The sequence below is a fragment of the Hypanus sabinus genome, unplaced genomic scaffold (genome assembly GCF_030144855.1).
Source record: "Hypanus sabinus isolate sHypSab1 unplaced genomic scaffold, sHypSab1.hap1 scaffold_176, whole genome shotgun sequence".
NCBI lineage: Eukaryota > Metazoa > Chordata > Chondrichthyes > Myliobatiformes > Dasyatidae > Hypanus > Hypanus sabinus.
Genome location: NW_026779845.1, coordinates 345,276 through 366,249, shown reverse-complemented (window position 1 = coordinate 366,249; position 20,974 = coordinate 345,276). Strand labels below are relative to the sequence as shown.

Below are 20,974 nucleotides of genomic sequence, written 5' to 3'. Positions count from 1 at the left end.
ATGAAGAAAAATGAAATGTAATACCCCTTTCAATTGGAGAATCGAGGACTGAGAGGTGAACACTGAAATGCACAACATCATTACCAGTTGAACCAGGGATCCCAGTCTCTGAAACAGGGGTGGACTACCCGGGACTGAGATGAGGGGAAATGTCTCCACTCCGAGGGTGGTGAATGTCTGTAAATCCCCACCACAGAGGGCAGTGAAGACTCAGTGATCGTCCCCATGTAAAACAGAGGCTGACTCATGTGTGGAGACCGAAGGGGTGGAGGAAATGAGGATCGGGCAGAAACACGTGGCTGAGATGGGTGAGCAGCCACTACCTTGCTGATGGTTAGAGGGGCTGAATGGCCTCTTCCTGCTGTTTCTCACTTGATGTTTCAGAGTTCCTGTCCAGCAAGGCTCTGGAGGAATGTAAATAGAAATTAGAGTTTATAAACATAGAACTGATTTAAATGAAACGTGAACATTTCCTGTTTGGGTCTGAATTATGTTTTGGACCTGGATGGGAATTGAGCAGGTGACTCTGTGACCTGGACGTGGAGGGAAAAGGATCGGGGAAGATATGGTGTGGAAAAATAATCATGTATCTGGGATAAATATGGAATAATGTGGGGAATGCGGTGGATGGGTCGGGCAGCGTGTGAGGGCCGAGGAGCAGAGTCACCGGTTCAGGAGGGAGTCCCTCCACCCGTCAACTGATCCCGTTTCCTGTTCATGTTGTTCCGCAGATCTGCAGCATCTGCGGGTCACTGTTCTATGTGTACGTGTAGCTTCACCTTTCACCCGTTCAGACAAGTCAGTGAGATCCGGATCTGTCACGTCCTCTCGTTGTGGGTGGACAATGTTTATTTCTCTGCAACACTTTGTTGTTTCATTCCACTGTTTTGTGGTGCTGAAGTGCAGCCGATGTTTCTGGGTGTCTGACCCGTTTATGTGAGAATTTAGCCTTTTGTATTTATCTGCGCTTCTCATAAATGTGTAAAGTTTAGTTCAGCTTCACTTCAGAATTTCCAAAGCAACACCCAGTCAGTCAAATTGCTCCACACAATTAAAATAGCTTATTGCATTTTTTCCATTTTTGTACTATATATATGTATATTCATATTTTAAATCACAATTGTTAAAATCTATTGTTCTGAATTATTTTCTACTGCTGCCGCAGGGACAACGAATTTCATGACACATGCTGGTGCTATTAAACCGGATTCTGATGGGAGACCCACCACCCTGATCCCAGGTACCACAGATCGTGATGTGAGATTGAAGCATTTTCCATATATTTGCATTCCTCAGAAATGACAACAGTTCAGTTTCCTTCTGAGCTTTCAGAGCAGAAGCTCAGTCTGTTTAATATTTCCACACAATTAAAATGGGAAATTTGGTTATTATCATCATGTACTGAGCTACAGTGAAAATCTTGCCTGACGTACCATCCACACAGATGGATACATTCCAACAGTACATTGAGCTGATATACAACAAAATAATCACTGTAACAAAGCATTATGGCTGCAGAGAAAGTGCAGTGCAGATAGACAAATGGTGCAGGGTCACGTCCAGTTACATTGTGAGGTTGAGTCCATTTTATCATTCATTTGGCTTATAGCTGTAGACAGGAAGCCATACTTCAGCCTGGTGTTACGCACTTTAAGGGTTTTGTATCTCTTCCCCGATGGGGGAGCGGGCTTGCAGCAAGAATGTCCAGGTTATGAGGTTATTTGTGTACATGGCCTGCTTTTCCGAGGGAGTGGAAATGTAGGAAGAGTCCATGGAGTGGAGGCTTGTTTCTCTGATGTTCTCTGCTCTCCAAAGTTCTCTGCCGTTCCTTGCAGTCATGGGCAGAGCAGTAGCCATACAAAGGCGTGAAGTATCGACAAGGAGCTCAGAGACCTTCACCCTGCCTTGTGTAGCTGGATCCTGGACTTCCTGTCAGATCGCCGGCAGGTGGTAAGAGTGGGCTCCATCTCCTTTGTCTCTCTGACCCTCAGCACACATACCCCACAGGGTTGTCACTTTGGACCCCTCCTTTACTCTTTGTGCACCCATGACTTGTGTTGCCACCCACAGCTCCAATCTGCTAATTCAATTTTGCTGACAACAGTACATTGATTGGCCTCATCTCAAATACTGATAACAATCAATCAAATGCCTTCTGACAAGGGTCGGTCCAAACAAACTTTTCACGCTTCTTCAGGAGATTGGTCAGAGGAAGAGCAATCGCAGCAGAGTTCTTACGATAATATCTATCCATTCCCAGAAACCTTCTAAGAGCCTTCTCAGCAGTCAGAATAGGAACTGGAGAAATTGTCTGGACTTTTGCCCGAACAGGAGCCAACTTGCTTTGACCGACAACAAAGCCAAGACAGGTCACAGTGTCATGGCCAAATTCACTCTTAGCCAAGTTAACTGTAAGGTTGTCCTGGGAAAGCCTGTCAAATAGCTTTTCTACTGCAGAGATATGCTCTTCCCAAGTGCCACTCCCTGTAACTAAGTCATCAATATAGTTATCTGTGTGTTCTAACCCTCGAATTACAAAATCAATCATTCTCTGGGATGCTCCTGGAGCATTTTTCCTTCCAAAAGGCAAAACATTGTATTCATACAACCCAGATGGTGTCACAAATGCAGAAATTTCTCTACCTCTGTCCATCAATGGAACACACCAATACCCTTTCAACAGATCAATCGTTGTAAGAAATTAGCTTTTCCAGCCCTATCGATGCAATCATCCACTCTAGGGATAGGATAGGCATCTGTTTTTGTTACTGTATTTACCTTTCTATAATCAGTGCAAAATCTAACACTACCATCAGGTATGGGCACAATAATGCAGGGTGACTCCAATCTCATTTTGAAGGCCTAATAATACCATTCTCCAGCATATACTCAATTCCCTGGTCAGCCAATTTACACTTTTCTACGTTCATGCAATTTGGGTGTTGTTTAATCAGTTTAGCTTGACCAACATCTACGTCATGTACTACGACCGTGGTTTGCTTGGGAACAAAGGGAAATAAATCTTTAAACTTCAGAAATAATTCCTTCAGCTGTTAACCATATAAACCATATAACAATCACAGCACGGAAACAGGCCATCTTGGCCCTCCTAGTCCGTGCCGAACCCTTAATCTCACCTAGTCCCACCTACCCGCACTCAGCCCATAACCCTCCACTCCTTTCCTGTCCATATACCTATCCAATTTTACCTTAAATGACACAACTGAACTGGCCTCTACTACTCCTACAGGAAGCTCATTCCACACAGCTATCACTCTTTGAGTAAAGAAATACCCCCTGGTGTTTCCCTTAAACTTCTGCCCCCTAACTCTCAAATCATGTCCTCTAGTTTGAATCTCCCCTAATCTCAATGGAAACAGCCTGTTCACGTCAACTCTATCTATCCCTCTCAAAATTTTAAATACCTCGATCAAATCCCCCCTCAACCTTCTACGCTCCAATGAATAGAGACCTAACTTGTTCAACCTTTCTCTGTAACTTAATTGCTGAAACCCAGGTAACATCCTAGTAAATCGTCTCTGCACTCTCTCTAATTTATTGATATCTTTCCTATAATTCGGTGACCAGAACTGTACACAATATTCCAAATTTGGCCTTACCAATGCCTTGTACAATTTTAACATTACATCCCAACTTCTGTACTCAATGCTTTGATTTATAAAGGCCCGCGTTCCAAAACCCTCTTCACCACCCTATCTACATGAGACTCCACTTTCAGGGAACTATGCACAGTTATTCCTAGATCTCCCTGTTCCTCTGCATTCCTCAATGTCCTACCATTTACTCTGTATGTTCTATTTGGATTATTCCTGCCAAAATGTAGAATCTCTCACTTCTCAGCATTAAACTCCATCTGCCAACGTTCAGCCCATTCTTCTAACCGGCATAAATCTCCCTGCAAGCTTTGAAAATCCACCTCATTATCCACAACACCTCCTACCTTAGTATCATCGGCATACTTACTAATCCAATTTACCACCCCATCATCCAGATCATTTATGTATATCACAAACAACATTGGGCCCAAAACAGATCCCTGAGGCACCCCGCTAGTCACCGGCCTCCATCCCGATAAACAATTATCCACCACTACTCTCTGGCATCTCCCATCTAGCCACTGTTGAATCCATTTTATTACTCCAGCATTAATACCTAACGACTGAACATTCTTAAATAACCTTCCATGTGGAACTTTGTCAAAGGCTTTGCTGAAGTCCATATAGACTACATCCACTGCCTTACCCTCGTAACTTCTTCAAAAAATTCAATAAGGTTTGTCAAACATGACCTTCCACGCACAAATCCATGCTGGCTACTTCTAATCAGATCCCGTCTATCCAGATAATTATAAATACTATCTCTAAGAATACTTTCCATTAATTTACCCACCACTGATGTCAAACTGACAGGTCTATAATTGCTAGGCTTCCTTCTAGAACCCTTTTTAAACAATGGAACCACATGAGCAATACGCCAATCCTCCGGCACAATCCCCGTTTCTAATGACATATTAAAGATCTCCGTCAGAGCTCCTGCTATTTCTACACAAACTTCCCTCTAGGTCCTGGGGAATATCCTGTCAGGACCCGGAGATCTATCCACTTTTAAATTTCTTAAAAGCGCCGGTACCTCCACCTCTTTAATTGTCATAGGTTCCATAACTTCCTTACTTGTTTCCCACACCTTAGACAATTCAATATCCTTCTCCTTAGTGAATACCGAAGAGAAGAAATCATTCAAAATCTCTCCCATCTCCTTCGGTTCCACACATAGCTGACCACTCTGATTCTCTAAGGGGTCAATTTTATCCCTCACTATCCTCTTGCTTTTAATATAACTGTAGAAACCTTTCAGATTTACTTTCACCTTATTTGCCAAACCAACCTCGTATCTTCTTTTAGCTTTTCTAATCTCTTTCTTAAGATTCCTTTTACATTCTTTATATTCCTCGAGCAATTCCTTTACTCCATGCTGCCTATATCTATTGTAGACATCCTTCTTTTTCTGAACCAAATTTCTAATATCCCTTGAAAACCATGGTGCTCTCAAACCTTTAACCTTTCCTTTCACCCTAACAGGAACATAAAGATTCTGTACCCTCATAATTTCACCCTTAAATGACCTCCATTTCTCTATTACATCCTTCCCATAAAACAACTTGACCCAATCCACTCTCTCTAAATCCCTTCGCATCCCCTCAAAGTTAGGCTTTCTCCAATCAAAAATCTCAACTCTAGGTCCAGTTCTGTCCTTCTCCATAATTATATTGAAGCTAATGCTATTGTGATCAATGGACCCGAAGTGCTCCCCAACACATACATCTGTCAGCTGACCTATCGCATTCCCTAACAGGAGATCCAACACTGCCCCATCTCTAGTCGGTACTTCTATGTATTGTTGCAAAAAACTATCCTGCACACATTTCACAAACTCTAAACCATCCAGCCCTTTTACAGAATGAGCTTCCCAGTCTACGTGTGGAAAATTAAAATCTTCCACAATCACCACCTTGTGTTTACTACAAATATCTACTATCTCCTTACACATTTGCTCTTCCAACTCACGCGCCCCATTAGGTGGCCTATAATACACTCCTATCAGTGTTACTGCACCTTTCCCATTCTTCAATTCCACCCAAATGGCCTCCCTAGAAGAGCTCTCTAATCTATCCTTCCAAAGCACCGCCATAAGATTTTCTCGGACAAGCAAGTTGTTGTTGCTTTGGCTGCAGATGAGACAACCTGTTAGCAATGTTTTCTGGAACAACCGAGTTCATTAGCCTAACTGGGACCATGTTTGGCTTGTAAAAAGTCTCAGACAAGTCAATTGTTTCATTCTCAGGGTTGCCAGTTTCATTTGTTTTGACAACAACACACACAGATGGTACCTACTTGTTCAAAAAAGGTTTTATCATATTTATGTGTACCACCTGTGTTAGTTCACCGTCAGTTGGGTGTTTTAATAACATAATTCACATCATTAATTTGGGAGACTATTTCATATGGTCTATTGAATTTTGCCTGAAGTGGATTCGTCAACATAAGGCAAGTACCTTATCTCTCACCTGGTATTTTCTTTCGCGAGCCCTGTTATCAAACCAACACTTCATTTTGTTTTGAGAAATCTTTAAGTTTTGTCTCACTGGATTACAGGTTTGGTGTAGTTTATTTTTGAACTTCAAAATATAGTCTAACGAGTTAACATCAATCCACTGTTTCTTTTAACAAGGTCAAAGGTCACTCTGCGACCAAATACAAGTTCAAATAGAGTAAAGCCCAGTGATTCCTGTACTGACTCTCTTTCTGTGGACAAAAGCAAATGTATTCTTTCATCCCAGTCTTTTCCATTTTCAACACAATATGTCTTAATCATTGTTTTGAGGGTAGAATGAAATCTTTCTAAAGCCCCTTGTGATTCTGTATGGTATGCAGGTGATGCAATTTGTTTTGCTCCCAGTTCTACCTGCTGGAATAATCCAAATGTAAAATTACATCCTTGATCAGACTGGATTTCTTTAGGCAAATCGAATAATGTGAAAATCTTGGTGAGAGCCTTCGCCACAGTTTTAGCTTTAATATGTATGAGAGGTATTGCCTCTGGGAATCTGGATGTGGTACACAAAATAGTTAGCAGATACTGATGGCCAGCTTTGGTCTTTGGCAATGGGCCAACACAATCCACTATAACTTTGGAAAAAGGGTTCACTGAATGCAGGTACAGGCCACTGGAGTGAGCTCATTAGGTTTACCCACAACTTGACAAGTACCTTTTGGAAACTCTTATTCAGGGTAAACATAACTTTATGAGTTAAAGCAAACTGATCTGCTAATCCAGCAGATTCCTCCATAGTGGCAGCATCATTTCCATCTAAATACATCTTTCTGTCATCAGGGACACACCTTCTGAATTCTTCAATTAAAACCAACTCTTTCAAGCTGTTAAAATCATCATTTACATGTTCAGATGTGCACCAGCGGTCAAAACACACAAATTTCTCGTAAGCAAATTCTGTATGTCTGGTTCACAGTTTTCTTCCAATTTCTAAACTTTTGCCTGTCTGCTTCTGGGACCAACTCATAAGCTTTGAGCACAGCCTGTTTCACTATGTCATAATATGTGGTGCGTGACCATGTGGTTAAGGTGTTGAACTAGCAATCTGAAAGTCATGAGTTTGAGCCTCAGCCAAGGCAGCTTGTGTGTCCTTGAGCAAAGCACTGAACCACACACAGCTCCTGCACATTTATAGCCCAGTGGCGATGATTGGGGAAGCATAAATAAATAAATAATAAGCTGCTTCAGCGCTGTCAAAGCAGAATAGGCTTGCTCAGCCTTCCCCTTAATTACACTTAGTAAGAGTATTTTCTTACTGCTTTTCTGTCTCTCCAGCCTGAAATTGCCTCTGCCTCCATCTTTAATTTTTCTCACTTGTACTGGAGCTCAAGCTCACTAGGTTTACGTTCAGGAAACACCTATAACTCCTCCACTTTAAACACCCCCTCAGATACATAATGTTCAGCTATTATCCTCTGCATCTGTGCCCTCCTCATTGTCAATTTCACCTTAGCAAATATTAACACTTTAGCAATACTCAATAACTCAATCCTTCTGGTGTCTTCTAATGCCTGAGAGGTTCACACTTCCAGATATCTATCAACATCCATTGCTGCAGATTTTCCACACACAAATAAATCAAAAGGGATTTATCCAATGAAATCGATATTAAATCAATCCTTAAATTTGTTCATATCCCAGACGCAGGCCCCATTTTGTTACAAACCATAACGCTTTAAAAAAGAACCAGCAGCAACAGACTACTCCCAGTGGCCATACATTTTATTTCCAAATCCCATTCCCATTCTGATATGTCTATCCATGGCCTCCTCTACTGTCAAAATTAATCCAAACACAGGTTGGAGGAACAACACCTTATATACCGGCTGGGTAGCCTCCAACCTGATGGGATGAACATTGACTTCTCTAACTTCCGTTAATGCCCCTCTTCCACTTCTTACCCCATCACTGACATATTTAATTGTTTGCCTGTTTTCCATGTCTCTCTGGTGCTTCCCCCGCACCTTACTTTCTCCTGAGGCCTCCTGTCCAATGATTCTTTCCCATCTCCAGCTCTGTATCACGTTCGCCAATCACCTTTCCAGTTCTTAGCTTCATCCCACCAACTCCTGTCTCCTATCATTTCGCATTTCACCCTCCCCCCACTACTTTCAAATCTCTTTGTATCTTTCCTTTCAGTTAATCCTGACGAAGGGTCTCAGCCTGAAACATCGACATTTCTTCTCCTTATAGATACTGCCTCGCTTGCTGGGTTCCACCAGCATTTTGTGTGTGTTGTTTGAATTTCCAGCATCTACAGATTTCCTCATGATTGTTATGTGTATAAATCTGTAGAAATAAAACTCCCAAACTATTGAGCTCGGGGGAAACAAGGCTTGGAGTCTTGAGATGGTAAAGTATGAAAGTTCAGTTCAACTACAGAATAAGTGATGAGAGAGAGATATTTGTAATCCAGGGTAAATGTTGAGAGAAGGCCATTATGTCATATTCCACAGGTTCCATGGTGGTAAAACGAGACCAACAGTCGCTGTAGATTTTATCTGTCATCCTTCCAAATCCACATACTAATTATCACCCGAAGTGACTTGTCATAAGGGGTATCATCTTCAAGTGAACTACCACACCACAGCCAGGCAAGGGTTAACACATAAGTGGTCTCCATAGGATACCCCAAATCAGATCCTCTGCTATGGATCAAATGAGGTGACAACCACACATTCGATGTATGGTGAATCGATAATTTGTCCACCCTTGTGGGCGAAGGAAGGTTCCAAACAGTGAAGGGCCAAGGGTGGCCACGAGTTCCCTGGTTTCAATTCTTCCATTTTTCCTCCTTTGTCTCTATCTGTCTCTGAGTGTCTGTGTCCTCGGTTAAAACTAAACAAGCTGCACGCGATGTAAACAAGCTGCAAGTCAGACACATTTGCCTTCTTAATCTCTCTCTCTCTCTCTCTCTCTCCACAGCAAACAAAACCTAGAGATTCATAACAATGGCCACTCCCCATTGTGAACTGATGGTGTGCCAGTAGGTGGGATGACTGAGTGAATCCTTTCCCACATTCTCAGCAGGTGAATGGCCTTTCTCTAGTGTGAACTCGTTGATGTCTCTGTAGGGTGAATGTCTGAGTGAATCCCTTCCCTCAGACTGAGCAGGTGAACGGCTTCTCACCAGTGTGAACTTGCTGATGTACCAGCAGGGTAGATGACTGAGTGAATCCCTTTCCACAAATTGAGCAGGTGAATGGCTTCGCCTCTGAGTGAACTCGCTGGTGACTCCGTAGGTGGGATGACTGAGTGAATCCCTTCCCACATTCGGAGCAGCTGAACGGCCTCTCCCCAGTGTGAACTCGCTGATGAATCAGAAGGGTGGAAGAGTCAGAGAATCCCTTCCCACAGACTGAGCAGGTGAACGGCTTCTCCCCAGTGTGAACTCGCTGGTGTTTCAGTAGGGTAGCTAACTGAGTGAATCCCTTCTCACAGACTGAACAGGTGAACGGCTTCTCCCCAGTGTGAACTCACTGATGTACCAGTAGGGCAGATGACTGTGTAAATCCTTTCCCACACTCTGAGCAGGTGAACGGCTTCTCCCCAGTGTGAACTCGCTGGTGTACCAGTAGGTTAGATGACTGATTAAATCTCTTCCCACATTCTGAACAGGTGAACGGCTTCTCCCCAGTGTGAACTCGCTGGTGACTCTGTAGGGTAGCTAACTGAGTGAATCCCTTCTCACAGACTGAGCAGGTGAACAGCTTCTCCCCAGTGTGAACTCGCTGGTGTCTCTGTAGGGTAGCTAACTGAGTGAATCCCTTCTCACAGACTGAGCAGGTGAACGGCTTCTCCCCAGTGTGAACTCGCTGATGACTCTGTAGGTGGGATGACTGAGTAAATCTCTTCCCACATTCTGAACAGGTGAATGGCTTCTCCGCCGGGCGAACTCGCTGGTGTCTCTGTAGGGTAGCTAAATGAGTGAATCCCTTCTCACAGACTGAGCAGGTGAACGGCTTCTCTCCAGTGTGAACTCGCTGATGTACCAGTAGGGTAGATGACTGTGTAAATCCTTTCCCACACTCTGAGCAGGTGAACGGCTTCTCCCCAGTGTGAACTCGCTGGTGAGCCATCAGGTCAGATGACTGAGTGAATCCTTTTCCCAGAAATTCAGCAGTTGACCAGCCTCTGCCCGGTGTGGTGTGAACTGATTGGTGTGTCCACAGGTGGGAAGACCGACTGAATCCCTTCTCACACACAGAACAGGTGAATGGCCTTGTCCAGTGTGAACTTGCTGATGTACCTTCAGTTGCGATGACCGGGTGAATCCATTCCCACTGTCTGAGCAGGTGAAAGGCCTTTCTCCTGTGTAAATTACAGGCGTGCCAGTTGGTCAAATGTCCGAGTGAATCCCTCCCCACAGTCTGAGCAGGAAGGGTGGTCAATTGGATCCCTTGCTCCACTTCTTAAATATCTAGGCAGAGACAACAAAACTGTTGTGCCGTGTTTGAGCTTCCTGAAGACGAATTCCTTCTCATTTTTAACCTGTAAAAAGATTTACAAACTCCATCAATGGGTGTAGGACAACATTTCTGATGAGATTACTTGAGTTGCCAAGGCTTGATCTGGTATCACACTGTTACAGTGAGGTTCTACCCAAGCTGGACAGAGAAATCATCTCCTGACTGGGCAGAGTGCTGGTATCTGGAATGACCATCAATTCTCTGATGCTCTTCCTGTCTCTATAAGAATGGGGCATTTCTGCCGTCTCCAATCTGTGCCCTGGCTCAGTTTGACTATCTCCGTTGGTATTATTCCCTGTTCCCACTGAGCTGCATGGGTTCCTGGCCCCTCAGTAACTGAAACACTCGCACGCAAATAGTTTTTCTTGAGTTGCAGCTGGGATCTTCTTTTATGTATTATTAACTTAAAGTGTCACAGTTTTAACGCCACATAAAAATTCCCGCTGAAATGACTGGTTGGTTCACACAGCTGTCAAAAGGGGTTAGAGTGAATTTTTGTATTATTTCAGGTTCTTGTCACAATCATAGAAAATTTCAACATGGAAACAGGCCCTTTGGGCCATCTAGTTTGTGCTGAACTATTTAAACAGCCCACTCCCACACCTCTACCATCCAGGTACCAACACAAACCTCTTAAATGTTGAAGTCGAGCTCGCATGCACCACTTGTGCTGGCTGCTCATTCCACAGCCGGATGACCGTCTGTGTGAAGAAGTTTCCCCTCATGTTCCCCTTAACATTTCACCTTTCACCCTGAACCCATGGTCTCTGGTTGTTGTCCCACCCAATCTTCATGGAACAAGCCAGCTTGCATTAACACTATCTGTGCCTCTCTATCACAATCAAATCTCCCCTCAATCATCTGCATTCCAAGGAATAAAGTCCGGATTTGTTCAATATTTTCTTTAACCCAAATCCTCCAGACATGGCAACATCCTTGTGAATTTTCTCTGAAATCTCTGAACTTCTTTTACAACTTTCCTGTAGGTAGGTGACCAAAACTGTACACAATACTCCAAATTAGGCCTCACCAATGTCTTCTAGAAGTCAACCGAACATCCATCTATTGTTATCAGTACTTTGGTTCATGAAGGGCAATGGGCTGAAATCATTCTTTCCATCCCTATCTACCTGTGATACCACTTTCAGTGAATTAAGGACTTGTATTCCCAGGTCCCTTTCTTCTACAATACTCCTCTGTGCCTGACCACTCACTGTGAAAGACCTCCCTTGGTAGGTCAGACCAAAGTGCAACAACTCACATTGGACTGCATTAAATTCCATTTTCCATTTCTAAAACCATTTTCCCACCTGGTCCAGATCGCACTGCAAGCCATGATAGTCTTCTTGCACTCCGCTGAACCCCCAGTCTTGTTGTCATCCACAAATTTGCTGATTCAGTTAACCACACTATCATCCAGATTACTGATATAGATGACAAACAACAACAGTTCCAGCACTGATCCCTGTGGTAACCACTAGCCACAGGCCTCCGGTCAGAGAGGCAACCATCTGCTACCACACTCTGACTTCTCCCAAAGACAGTGTCTCATCCAATTTACTGTCTCATCTTGAATGCTGAGTGACTGAACCTTCTTGACCAACCTCCCATATGAGACTTTGTCAAGTGCCTTGCTGCAGTCCATGTAGACAACATCCACTGCCTTGCCTTCATCCACTTCCCTGATAACTTCCTCGAGAGGCCTTATAATATTGGCGAGAGCCATGCTGTCTATACTTTATCAGTCCACACCTATCCAAATACTTACAGTATATACCTGGTTCCTGGACCCACATTCCAATAACTTTCCCAGTTCTGATGTCAAGCCCACCCACGTATAATTTCCTAGTTCATTTTTACAGCCTGTCTTGAACAGCAGAACAACATTGTCTGTCCTCTAATCCTCCAGTACCTCACCTGTCACTAGGGATGATTTAAATATCTGTGCTAAGGCACCAATAACTTCTGCACTTGTCTTCCGCAGGGTCCTAGTAAACAACTTGTCAGGCCCTGGGGATTGATCCACACTAATTTGCCTCAAACCCCTCGGCCTCTGTAATCTGTACAGGGTCCATGAAGTTGATGCGGCTTTGCCTCACTTCTATAGACTCTGTGTTCATCTCCTGAGTAAATACGGATGCAAAAAAAAATCTCCCCAAGTCTATGTTATCCTTTCTTATGGATTACCATTCTGATCTTCCAGAGAATTAATTTTTTCCTTTGCAATCTTTTTGCTCTTAACATGTCTGCAGAATCCCTGAGGATTCTCCTTGACCTTGTCTGCTGGGGAAACCTCATGCCTTTATTTCTTCCATAAGTGTTCACTTGAATTTCCTGTATTTCATAAGTACCTCATTTGTTCCTATCTGCCTGTACCTGGTATGCACCTCCTTTTTATTGGTCTGGGAGAGGAAAGCCAAAGGTGTGATAGAGCTCAATGCTGGGAGGTTGGAGTGGTTGGGGGTGGGGGGAGGGGTTAAACTAAAGTTGCAGGGGGAATGGGAGCCTGAATAACAGAATGGGTATTGGAGAGGTTGTGGAGACAGATGTTGTTCAGGCCTCAGACAAAGTCTGGAATGAAAAAGTTGAGCATGGTGCAGTGAATATGCTGAGCCCTGTATATTTCAATACAAGGAGCAGCGTAGGAAAGGTGGATGTGTTCAGGGCATGGATCAACACCTAGAATCAACACTAGGATCTGGCAACTGTGGACTGGGACAGGCTGCTTTATGGCAAAGGTGTGCTTGGTAAATGGGAGGCCTTCAAAGTGAAATTTTGAAAGTAGTAAGCGGGTATGTCAGAATAAAAGGTAAAGATAGAAACTGTAGGAAAACTTGGATTGCAAGAGATTGCAATCCCTGCAAAACCCTGGTAAAGCACAAAATGGAATTGCATATCAGGGATAGGCAGTCAGTTTCTTATGGAGTATAAGAAATGCAAGAGAACACATAAGAAATCAATCAGGATGGCTAAAAGATGGCATGAGGTTGCTGTCACAGAAAAGGTGAAGGATAATCCTCAGGGATTCTAGTGATAGATTAAGAGCAAAAGGATTGCAAGGCACAAAGTTGGTCCTCTGGAAGACCGGAATGGCAATCCATGTGTGGAACCAAAGCAGATGGGGGAGATCTTAAATATTTTCCATCTCTATTTACTTAAGAGATGGACAAAGGGTCCATGGGTGTGTGGAAAAGCGGCATTAACCATTTCAACCCTGGGGAAAAAAACACTCCTCTGGCCACTCACACGCTCAATACCCCTCATCATTTTATACACCAAAAAATGTCTCTAAATATAAACAAGGAAATTATACATTGCACAATCTACTTTCCACAATTCAGTACATTTACACAGACAGGTGTGTAAAAAGGTCCCAACGAATACCAGGGACAAACAGGCCCAATTCACCAGAACCACAAACTGTTCCTGCTGCTACCATCCAGGAAACGGTACCACAGCAAAAGGATCAACAGGCTCTGGGACAGCATCTTCCACCAGGCCATCAGACTGATTAATTCATGCTGATACAATTGCATTTCGATGTTATATTGACTGTCCTATGTGCAAACTATCTATTATAAATTACTATAAATTACACATTGCCCATTTAGATGATGTAAGGTAAATATTTCTACTCCTCATGTTTATGAAATATGTAACTAATAAAGTCAATTCAATTCACCCTCTCCACTATCTGTTCTGTCATTCTGGCTCCCATTCCCCCTACAACTTATTTTAACCACATCACCCCCTCCCCTGCTCACTACCACTAGCAACTCTTACCACTAGGATATTCATCCCCTCTTGTTCTGTTCCTCTAACTAACAAATCCCCTATCAGTCTTTTGACTTTCCTCTGCCAGGTAATTCCCCCCACAGCTTCTGAAGTGGTCCACTTGTTGTTGTGTGAAATGGCCACAAGAGTACTCTGCGATGCCTATTTAACCTCATTCCCCTTCCTGACCCTCACCCAGTTTCCTGTGTCCTGCACCTTGGGAGTAACTCACCTCTCTTCATGTCATATCTATCACCCCCTCCAACTGCTGGATGATATGGAATTCACCCATTTCAAGCAGCTGATTGAAGTGCAGGGTTACAAGTTGCAGCTGGATGCACATCTTGTAGGGGAGGGCATCAGGGACACTGCAGGTCTCCCCTCCTTCCCTCGATTAACCCTCTAATTTGTAATAACCAGTGTGCAGATAAATCTTGTACTGTGTATTTTTTACCCAGTGACAAGATGTGCACAATGAATTTTATATAGAGAGGTATTCATTTTCACGGCTAGCAAAGCACTGTCAATAGGAACTTTGATCTCCTCTGGGTTTGATCGAGTTCATCTGCACTCTCACACAACCTGTGTAGCAGGCCTGTAACAGGAAATGCAGGAGTTTCTCACCAATGCTTTTGCACATTGTCCATATGTGGTTTGCTTGCTAAATTACACTTTAAGAAGTCAGATTTCCAAATATCACTCCACTTCTTCCCACTTGCAAATTCTCCAGCAACTTTTGCATCACCAAAATGCAAACAGGCATCACTAGTTTCTGTGTTCTACATATATATTCCCCCTGAACCCGTCCCCAATGACTGACGGTGGTGAACTCAGTGAATGAAATCCCAATGAATACGAAGGGAAGGGCAGTAGCCTTTCTGTCTCACTGGAGTCTGGCACATTTGTGATGCGAAAGCTACTTGTTGCCCAGGGCAAAGGTGTTTGATATCATTACGAAGCCAGAGAGAATGGGACAAAACATGTTCTCACCGGTAGAAAAGTCCAGAGCAAGAAGAGGTAGAGGAAGCAACACACACAAAATACTGGAGGAACTCAGCAGGCCAGGCAGCATCTACGGAAAAGAGCACTAATGCTGAGTTCCTCCGACATTTTGTGTGTGTTGCTTGGAATTCCAGCATCTGCAGATTTTCTCTTGTTTGTGTTGGAGGTAGAACAAAGGTGATTTTCTCAACTGCTGATGTAAAAGATTTTGTTCCCTTTCTCCGAGTACCTAATCCTTGCATTTAGATAGCTGGAGCTCAGCTCTGACTGAGAGATCCATCGGTTCCCATTCCCGCATCAGCCGGAAGCTCCCCGGGGCCCGTGTACGGATCGTGGAGCTGAGAGAGAGGGAAGAGGGCAGGACTGTCCCGGGATTGCTGCCCACGGTGTCCGAAATTCAGAGGAATTATCCTGAAGTCGGTATTTAAGATAAAAACACAATTAATCGCTCTTACCTGCAACCGACATTTTCAAAGCCTTCTGTGCACTGCGCGCATGCGTGAAACTCAGGGACGTCCTCAGCCTGACGCCTGCGCATTTCATCGGCGCTTCAGCGCCGGCGAAATTCTTAACGAATTGCCCTATGGGTAATCACGGTGCCATTAAACATTTCTGCAAGCACCGGTTCAATGTCCATACCTCATTTTTTTTATCTTGGGTATAGAAAAAATCTGCAGCTGTTTTAATGCAGAAAGCGGCTCCCATAAGCAATATACTCAATATCAACGTGTATCTAATGCCAAAGTAAAATGCAGATATAAAACATAGGAGATTCTGCAGTTGCTGGAAATACTGAGAAAACATTTTCTAAGTATTCCTCTCCAAAATTTCTGCCTTATCTGTTGATTTCCACCTGTGTTTTGCAGAAATTAACCACCTTTTTTTTTCGATCAACCAGTTTCCAAATGCTTCTAATCTTTCACTTTTAACCACATCGTGCTGGTCTTATTCGTCCTCCTCCTCTGGACACCATCTCTCTCTGGAGCCCCTGACTCAGGCTGGCAAATCTTCGGTTTCTGACTCTGCACCATCGGAGATTCACTCGTTAGTCTGCTGTCAGACTTTAGAGGTGCATTGTGTTACGAGACCGCAGGTTCGTTTACTGTGAGTGTCGCTTTAAGTGGCTGAGTGAGGCGGGGCTGTGACGTCAGACACAGGCTGCGGCAGCCTGAGGGAGCGGGAGAGGGAGAGGGAGACAAGCTGTTGGAACTTCAGCGTGTGACTGCTATAGGCTGCAACTCTTCCATGCCCAAAAGGTTGTGTTGATCTGATCATCGACACGCAGTGCAGAACGGATGTGTGACTGTCACTTCGTATCATCCATATGTGTGGATTTGCTGGAGTATCCTGTGGTATCACTTTTGTTGGCCCTTACCTGGAATCGGGGTGTTCTGTGGTAATCACTTGAAGACGATATTCCTGTGACTGTCACCTGGTGATATTTCTAAGTGTATTTCGGAACTAATCGACGGATAAGATCTTCGGCGACTGTTATTTCGTTTACCCAGCGTGGAATGTGTGTGGAATTCTTCGTAATTGCCTTCTCTCTACATTCCCTTTATTAGTAACTACGCTATACAACAATATAAATGCAGATATATCAAACAGGTTAGCAATGATTGTGTGTGTGTGTGTGTGTGTGTGTGTGTAAATAGGAAAGCCAAGCTTCTTCACGCCTCGGGGTGAATGGATACCGTCTTCCGGTGATGAGTGAAGTTCGGTTCAGTTCGTGGGATTGAGTCGGGGAGTGATGGAGAGAGAGAGAGGGAGAGTTTTGAGTCTTCAGGTAAGCTGACGCCGTCGATAGTCCCTTCGTCCTCCGAAATCCTTTGGAAGTCACCGACTGTGACCACTATAAATGGGACCGTTCTTCAGTGGTGGAGTTATTAACCCAGGCGAGGGATGGACACACGAATAACTCCCCACCGGTCACAGCCTTTTCACACTGCGAGAGCCACTGATCGATGCTCCGGATCGATCTTCCAAAGCCCAACTTTTTCTGTGGACACAACAAAGCTCATTCAGTGTCCAAAACCATGTGTCTGGAGGTCTGTCAGCGGACCTCCTACTTATCTCACCGCGCTGAGCCCCAGCTGTCCATCAAACAGTTCCTCCCTTCTCTCTCTGTAAGAACACAGAAGCTGACAGTGTCCTTGTAAAAGTGTCAACAAGCTTGCAGAGAAACCATAACATCGTCTCCGAGCAGTCTTCCTCTCTAACTCTCTCTCTCTCTCTCTCACTCTCTGTCCACCTTCCCTCCCTCCCTCTCTCTGTGTCCGGTGTTGAACATCTCCCTCTCTCTTTTCAAAAACACAGTTCATAGGGGTAATTCAGGACCCCGTCACTATACTAATGAAGAGAGTGGTTTTAACATCGAAACCAGACTCCGTTAGTGATCTATTGCTGCTGGCACGTAACAATTGCAACAACCCAGCTGTCTGAGGCACAATCCTTTATAATTGGTGAAAATGACCCAAAACGTTGAAAAGAGCGGGGAAGAAGGAGTTTAACCAATTTCGTCCGGAGCCCTGAAGAACGTCACAACCACAGTGAGATCATCGTCTTGTTCAGCCCGGAGAAAATCATGCAGGAAATTCATGCAGGTGTATAAGATGATGAGAGGCATTGGTCGTGTGGATAGTCAGAGGCTTTTTCCCAGGGCTGAAACGGCTAACACGAGGGCGAATAGGTTTAAGCTGCTTGGAAGTAGGTACAGAGGACATGTCAGAGCTAAGTTTTTTAAACAAAGAGTGGCGTGTGTGTGGAATGCACCGCCAGCGACGGTAGTAGAGGCGGATACAAAAGGGTCTGTTAAGATAGGTACATGGAGCTTAGGAAGATAGATGGCTATGCGGTAGGGTAATTCTAAGCAATTTCTAGACTAAGTTACATGGTCGGTACAACATTGTGGGACAAAGTATCGATAATATGTTGTAGATTTCTGTGATTCTATGACATTCAAGGGAAATCTCCTATCCCACGGAGTGGTGACTAGATGCAACCTGTCATCTCAGGGAGAGTGAGAGGGAAACGGCGGGGGTAGATTTTCATACACTGATATGGAACAGAAATATGGGCAGGGACCAGCTGGGCTGAGTGGCCTCTCAAGCGAGACACGGGATTTGATACAGAACTGATTTATCTTTCACAGATCCACAATATTAAACGCCAGTCTAGTTTAAGGCTAACATCAGCAGAACAGACTCCTCCAATGCTCAGTGACCAGGATTCAGTCCTGGGTGCGATGAGCAGCCGCAAGAACTGCAGAATCTGACAGTAACAGTCGCTCATGAACCTGCAGCTGCCTTCAGTCACCGTGATGGTTAAACATTTAACACGGAGCTGATTTGAACTTCCTCCCTGATGTGAAGTTTCTGGTGTTGCCGCAGCTGGGATGATTGAGGAAAACTCTTTGCTCACTCCGGACAGAAATGTGGCCTCTATTTATTGTGAACTCACCGGAGCATCACAAGGTGGGTTAACTGAATGAGTCTCTTCACACACACGGAGCAGGTGAACGGCCGCTTCCCAGAGCGAAGCTGTTGGTGTATCTGCGATGGCCGACGGAATCCTTTCCAAAATGAGAGCCAGTGAATGACGTCACAGTGCTATCAACGTCATGGCGATGTATCCAATCAGATCACGGACATGGACACATGTTCGGGCTCTCCTTGTAGCGAATGGGGCGCTGTCTTCTCCAGCATCTCCGCCTCCACATTCAAGGATCGGCGGCATTCAAGCGCTGGTGAACTGACAGATACAGCGGAACTATCGTGCTGTTGTGTTTGTGATTCCCATTCACAAATTCTTTGTCTTTTCTACACTGTTAAAAGCTTACAAAGCACGTCGGTAGGTGAAGGACAATATTTCCACTCAGATTATTTAGTTTCCATGGTGCCTTCATATAAATAAGGAGGAACAAAAATTTATCTTCGAACTGGCTGCAGTTCCGGCATCAGGCACAACATCAAACTCTCCGCTTCCCTCTCTGTATCAAAATGGATCATTCCTCCCCTACATCAGTCTGTGACTTGGCTCAGTCTGTCCGTCTCCTTCGCATTCTGAGCATGCGCCACACACCCACTGAGATCACATTTTATTTACACGGCTGTGACTAGAGACTTTCTGATTATTATGTCCCTCCTGGTATTTGACGGTGGTAAACTCAGAGTCAGCAATGGTATTGAACATCGGGAGTAGGTGATTAGGCTTTTTCGTTGGAGGTCGATAAACTGCCGGTAGTGTGTGGCTGGATGAGTGGGTCGTTTTCAGACTGGAAGGAGGTAGCGTTTGGAGTACCCCAGAGATCAGTCCCTGACCACAGTTGTTCACAGTTTAATGTCCTGGCGGAGACAGCGAGATGTGAGATGTCCCAGTCTGCTGGTGACGCAGAAAGAGTGGAGTTGAGGGAGGGGAGGCTATTCACATGCAATTTCGTAGCTTTGCAATCACTACATAGTGCACTGTGGGGCTGCAGTGGCGGGTTCCAATCTGCTAATTAGATTTGCTGACCACACTACATTGATCGGCCGAATACCAATTAATAACGAGGCAGCGTACAGAGAAGTCATCACCCCGACACAGTGGTGTCAAGAAAACAACCTCTCCCTCATTGTGACAAAAACAATGGAGCTGGTTGTGGATTACAGGAGGAATGGAGAGACAGGGACCAAATTCAACATTTCCAAGTCTGTTATTGACACAAAATGCACATTTTAATAGTGATCATGACGCAATGTATTTTATATATTGTTGATGACATAAAACATATTTATAGATTGTTACTGACCGAGAATCGTATAATTTATGTTCCGTGTGTTATCTGAAAGTACTTGCCTGTGATGCTGCCACAAGTCAGTGTTTCTCTGTACCTGTACCTTCCCGTACTTGTGCACTTGGCAATAAATTCAACAGGACCTGAGAAATCTCAGTGTGATTTGATTAGTGATGATCATCTTGGCAGCTCGGTAGGTCGAATGTATGAGACAGTACACTGTTAAATGCAAAACCCTGAACAGTGGTGATGATCAGAGGGATCTTAGACTCCAAGTTCATCGCTCCCTGAAAGAGACTGCACAGATTGATCGGGTGGTTAAGAAGGCAAATGGCATGGTTGTCTTTATTAGTTGAAGCACTGAGTTCAAAAGTCGGGAAGTTGTGTTGCGGCTGTTACGAGCCTGCGGTCGTACTGTGACTGTTTCTTTAAGAGCGCCGGCGTGAGGAGGCGGGACTATGACGTCAGTCACAGGCTGACAGCGCTGACTGTGGACTGAACCATCAGAGAGAGAAAGCGATCTGCAGACAGGCAGTCGGCCAGTCTAAAGAGAGAGAGAGAGAGAGAGAGAGAGAGAGAGAGAGAGAGAGAGAGAGAGAGACTGGAAAAACTGATAGCTTCAGTTAGTCGCAGCTGAGACTTGGAACTCTCCTATGCCCACAAGAATGGGTTGATCATCGGTACACGGAACCACAACGAATGTGTGTGGCTGTCACTTCGTATAATCCATAGGAGTGCGGTTTGGAATATGTTGTGTTAACCTTTGCCGGGGTATGTTGTGTGGTAACCCCTGGAAGACGGTATTCCTGTGACAGGTCACTTT

General features: G+C 44.4%; 1 protein-coding gene and 1 pseudogene across 1 annotated transcript; one reads left to right on the top strand and one right to left on the bottom strand.

Moving 5' to 3' along the window:
• LOC132387346 (zinc finger protein 208-like) overlaps positions 1-20,974 on the top strand; it is a 220,438-nt pseudogene that overhangs the window by 63,033 nt on the left and 136,431 nt on the right.
• LOC132387358 (zinc finger protein 214-like) lies at positions 6,092-16,500 on the bottom strand. Its single transcript, XM_059959730.1, has 2 exons — positions 15,833-16,500; positions 6,092-10,623 (listed from the first exon to the last, which is right to left on the bottom strand). The coding sequence occupies exon 2, from the start codon at positions 10,209-10,211 to the stop codon at positions 9,609-9,611; it is 603 nt and encodes a 200-aa protein (XP_059815713.1). The 5' UTR covers positions 10,212-10,623; positions 15,833-16,500; the 3' UTR covers positions 6,092-9,608.

Excerpts from the sequence above, each read along its gene's own strand:
- LOC132387358 (XM_059959730.1), bottom strand. The coding sequence starts at position 10,211 with ATGGCTCACCAGCGAGTTCACACTGGGGAGAAGCCGTTCACCTGCTCA.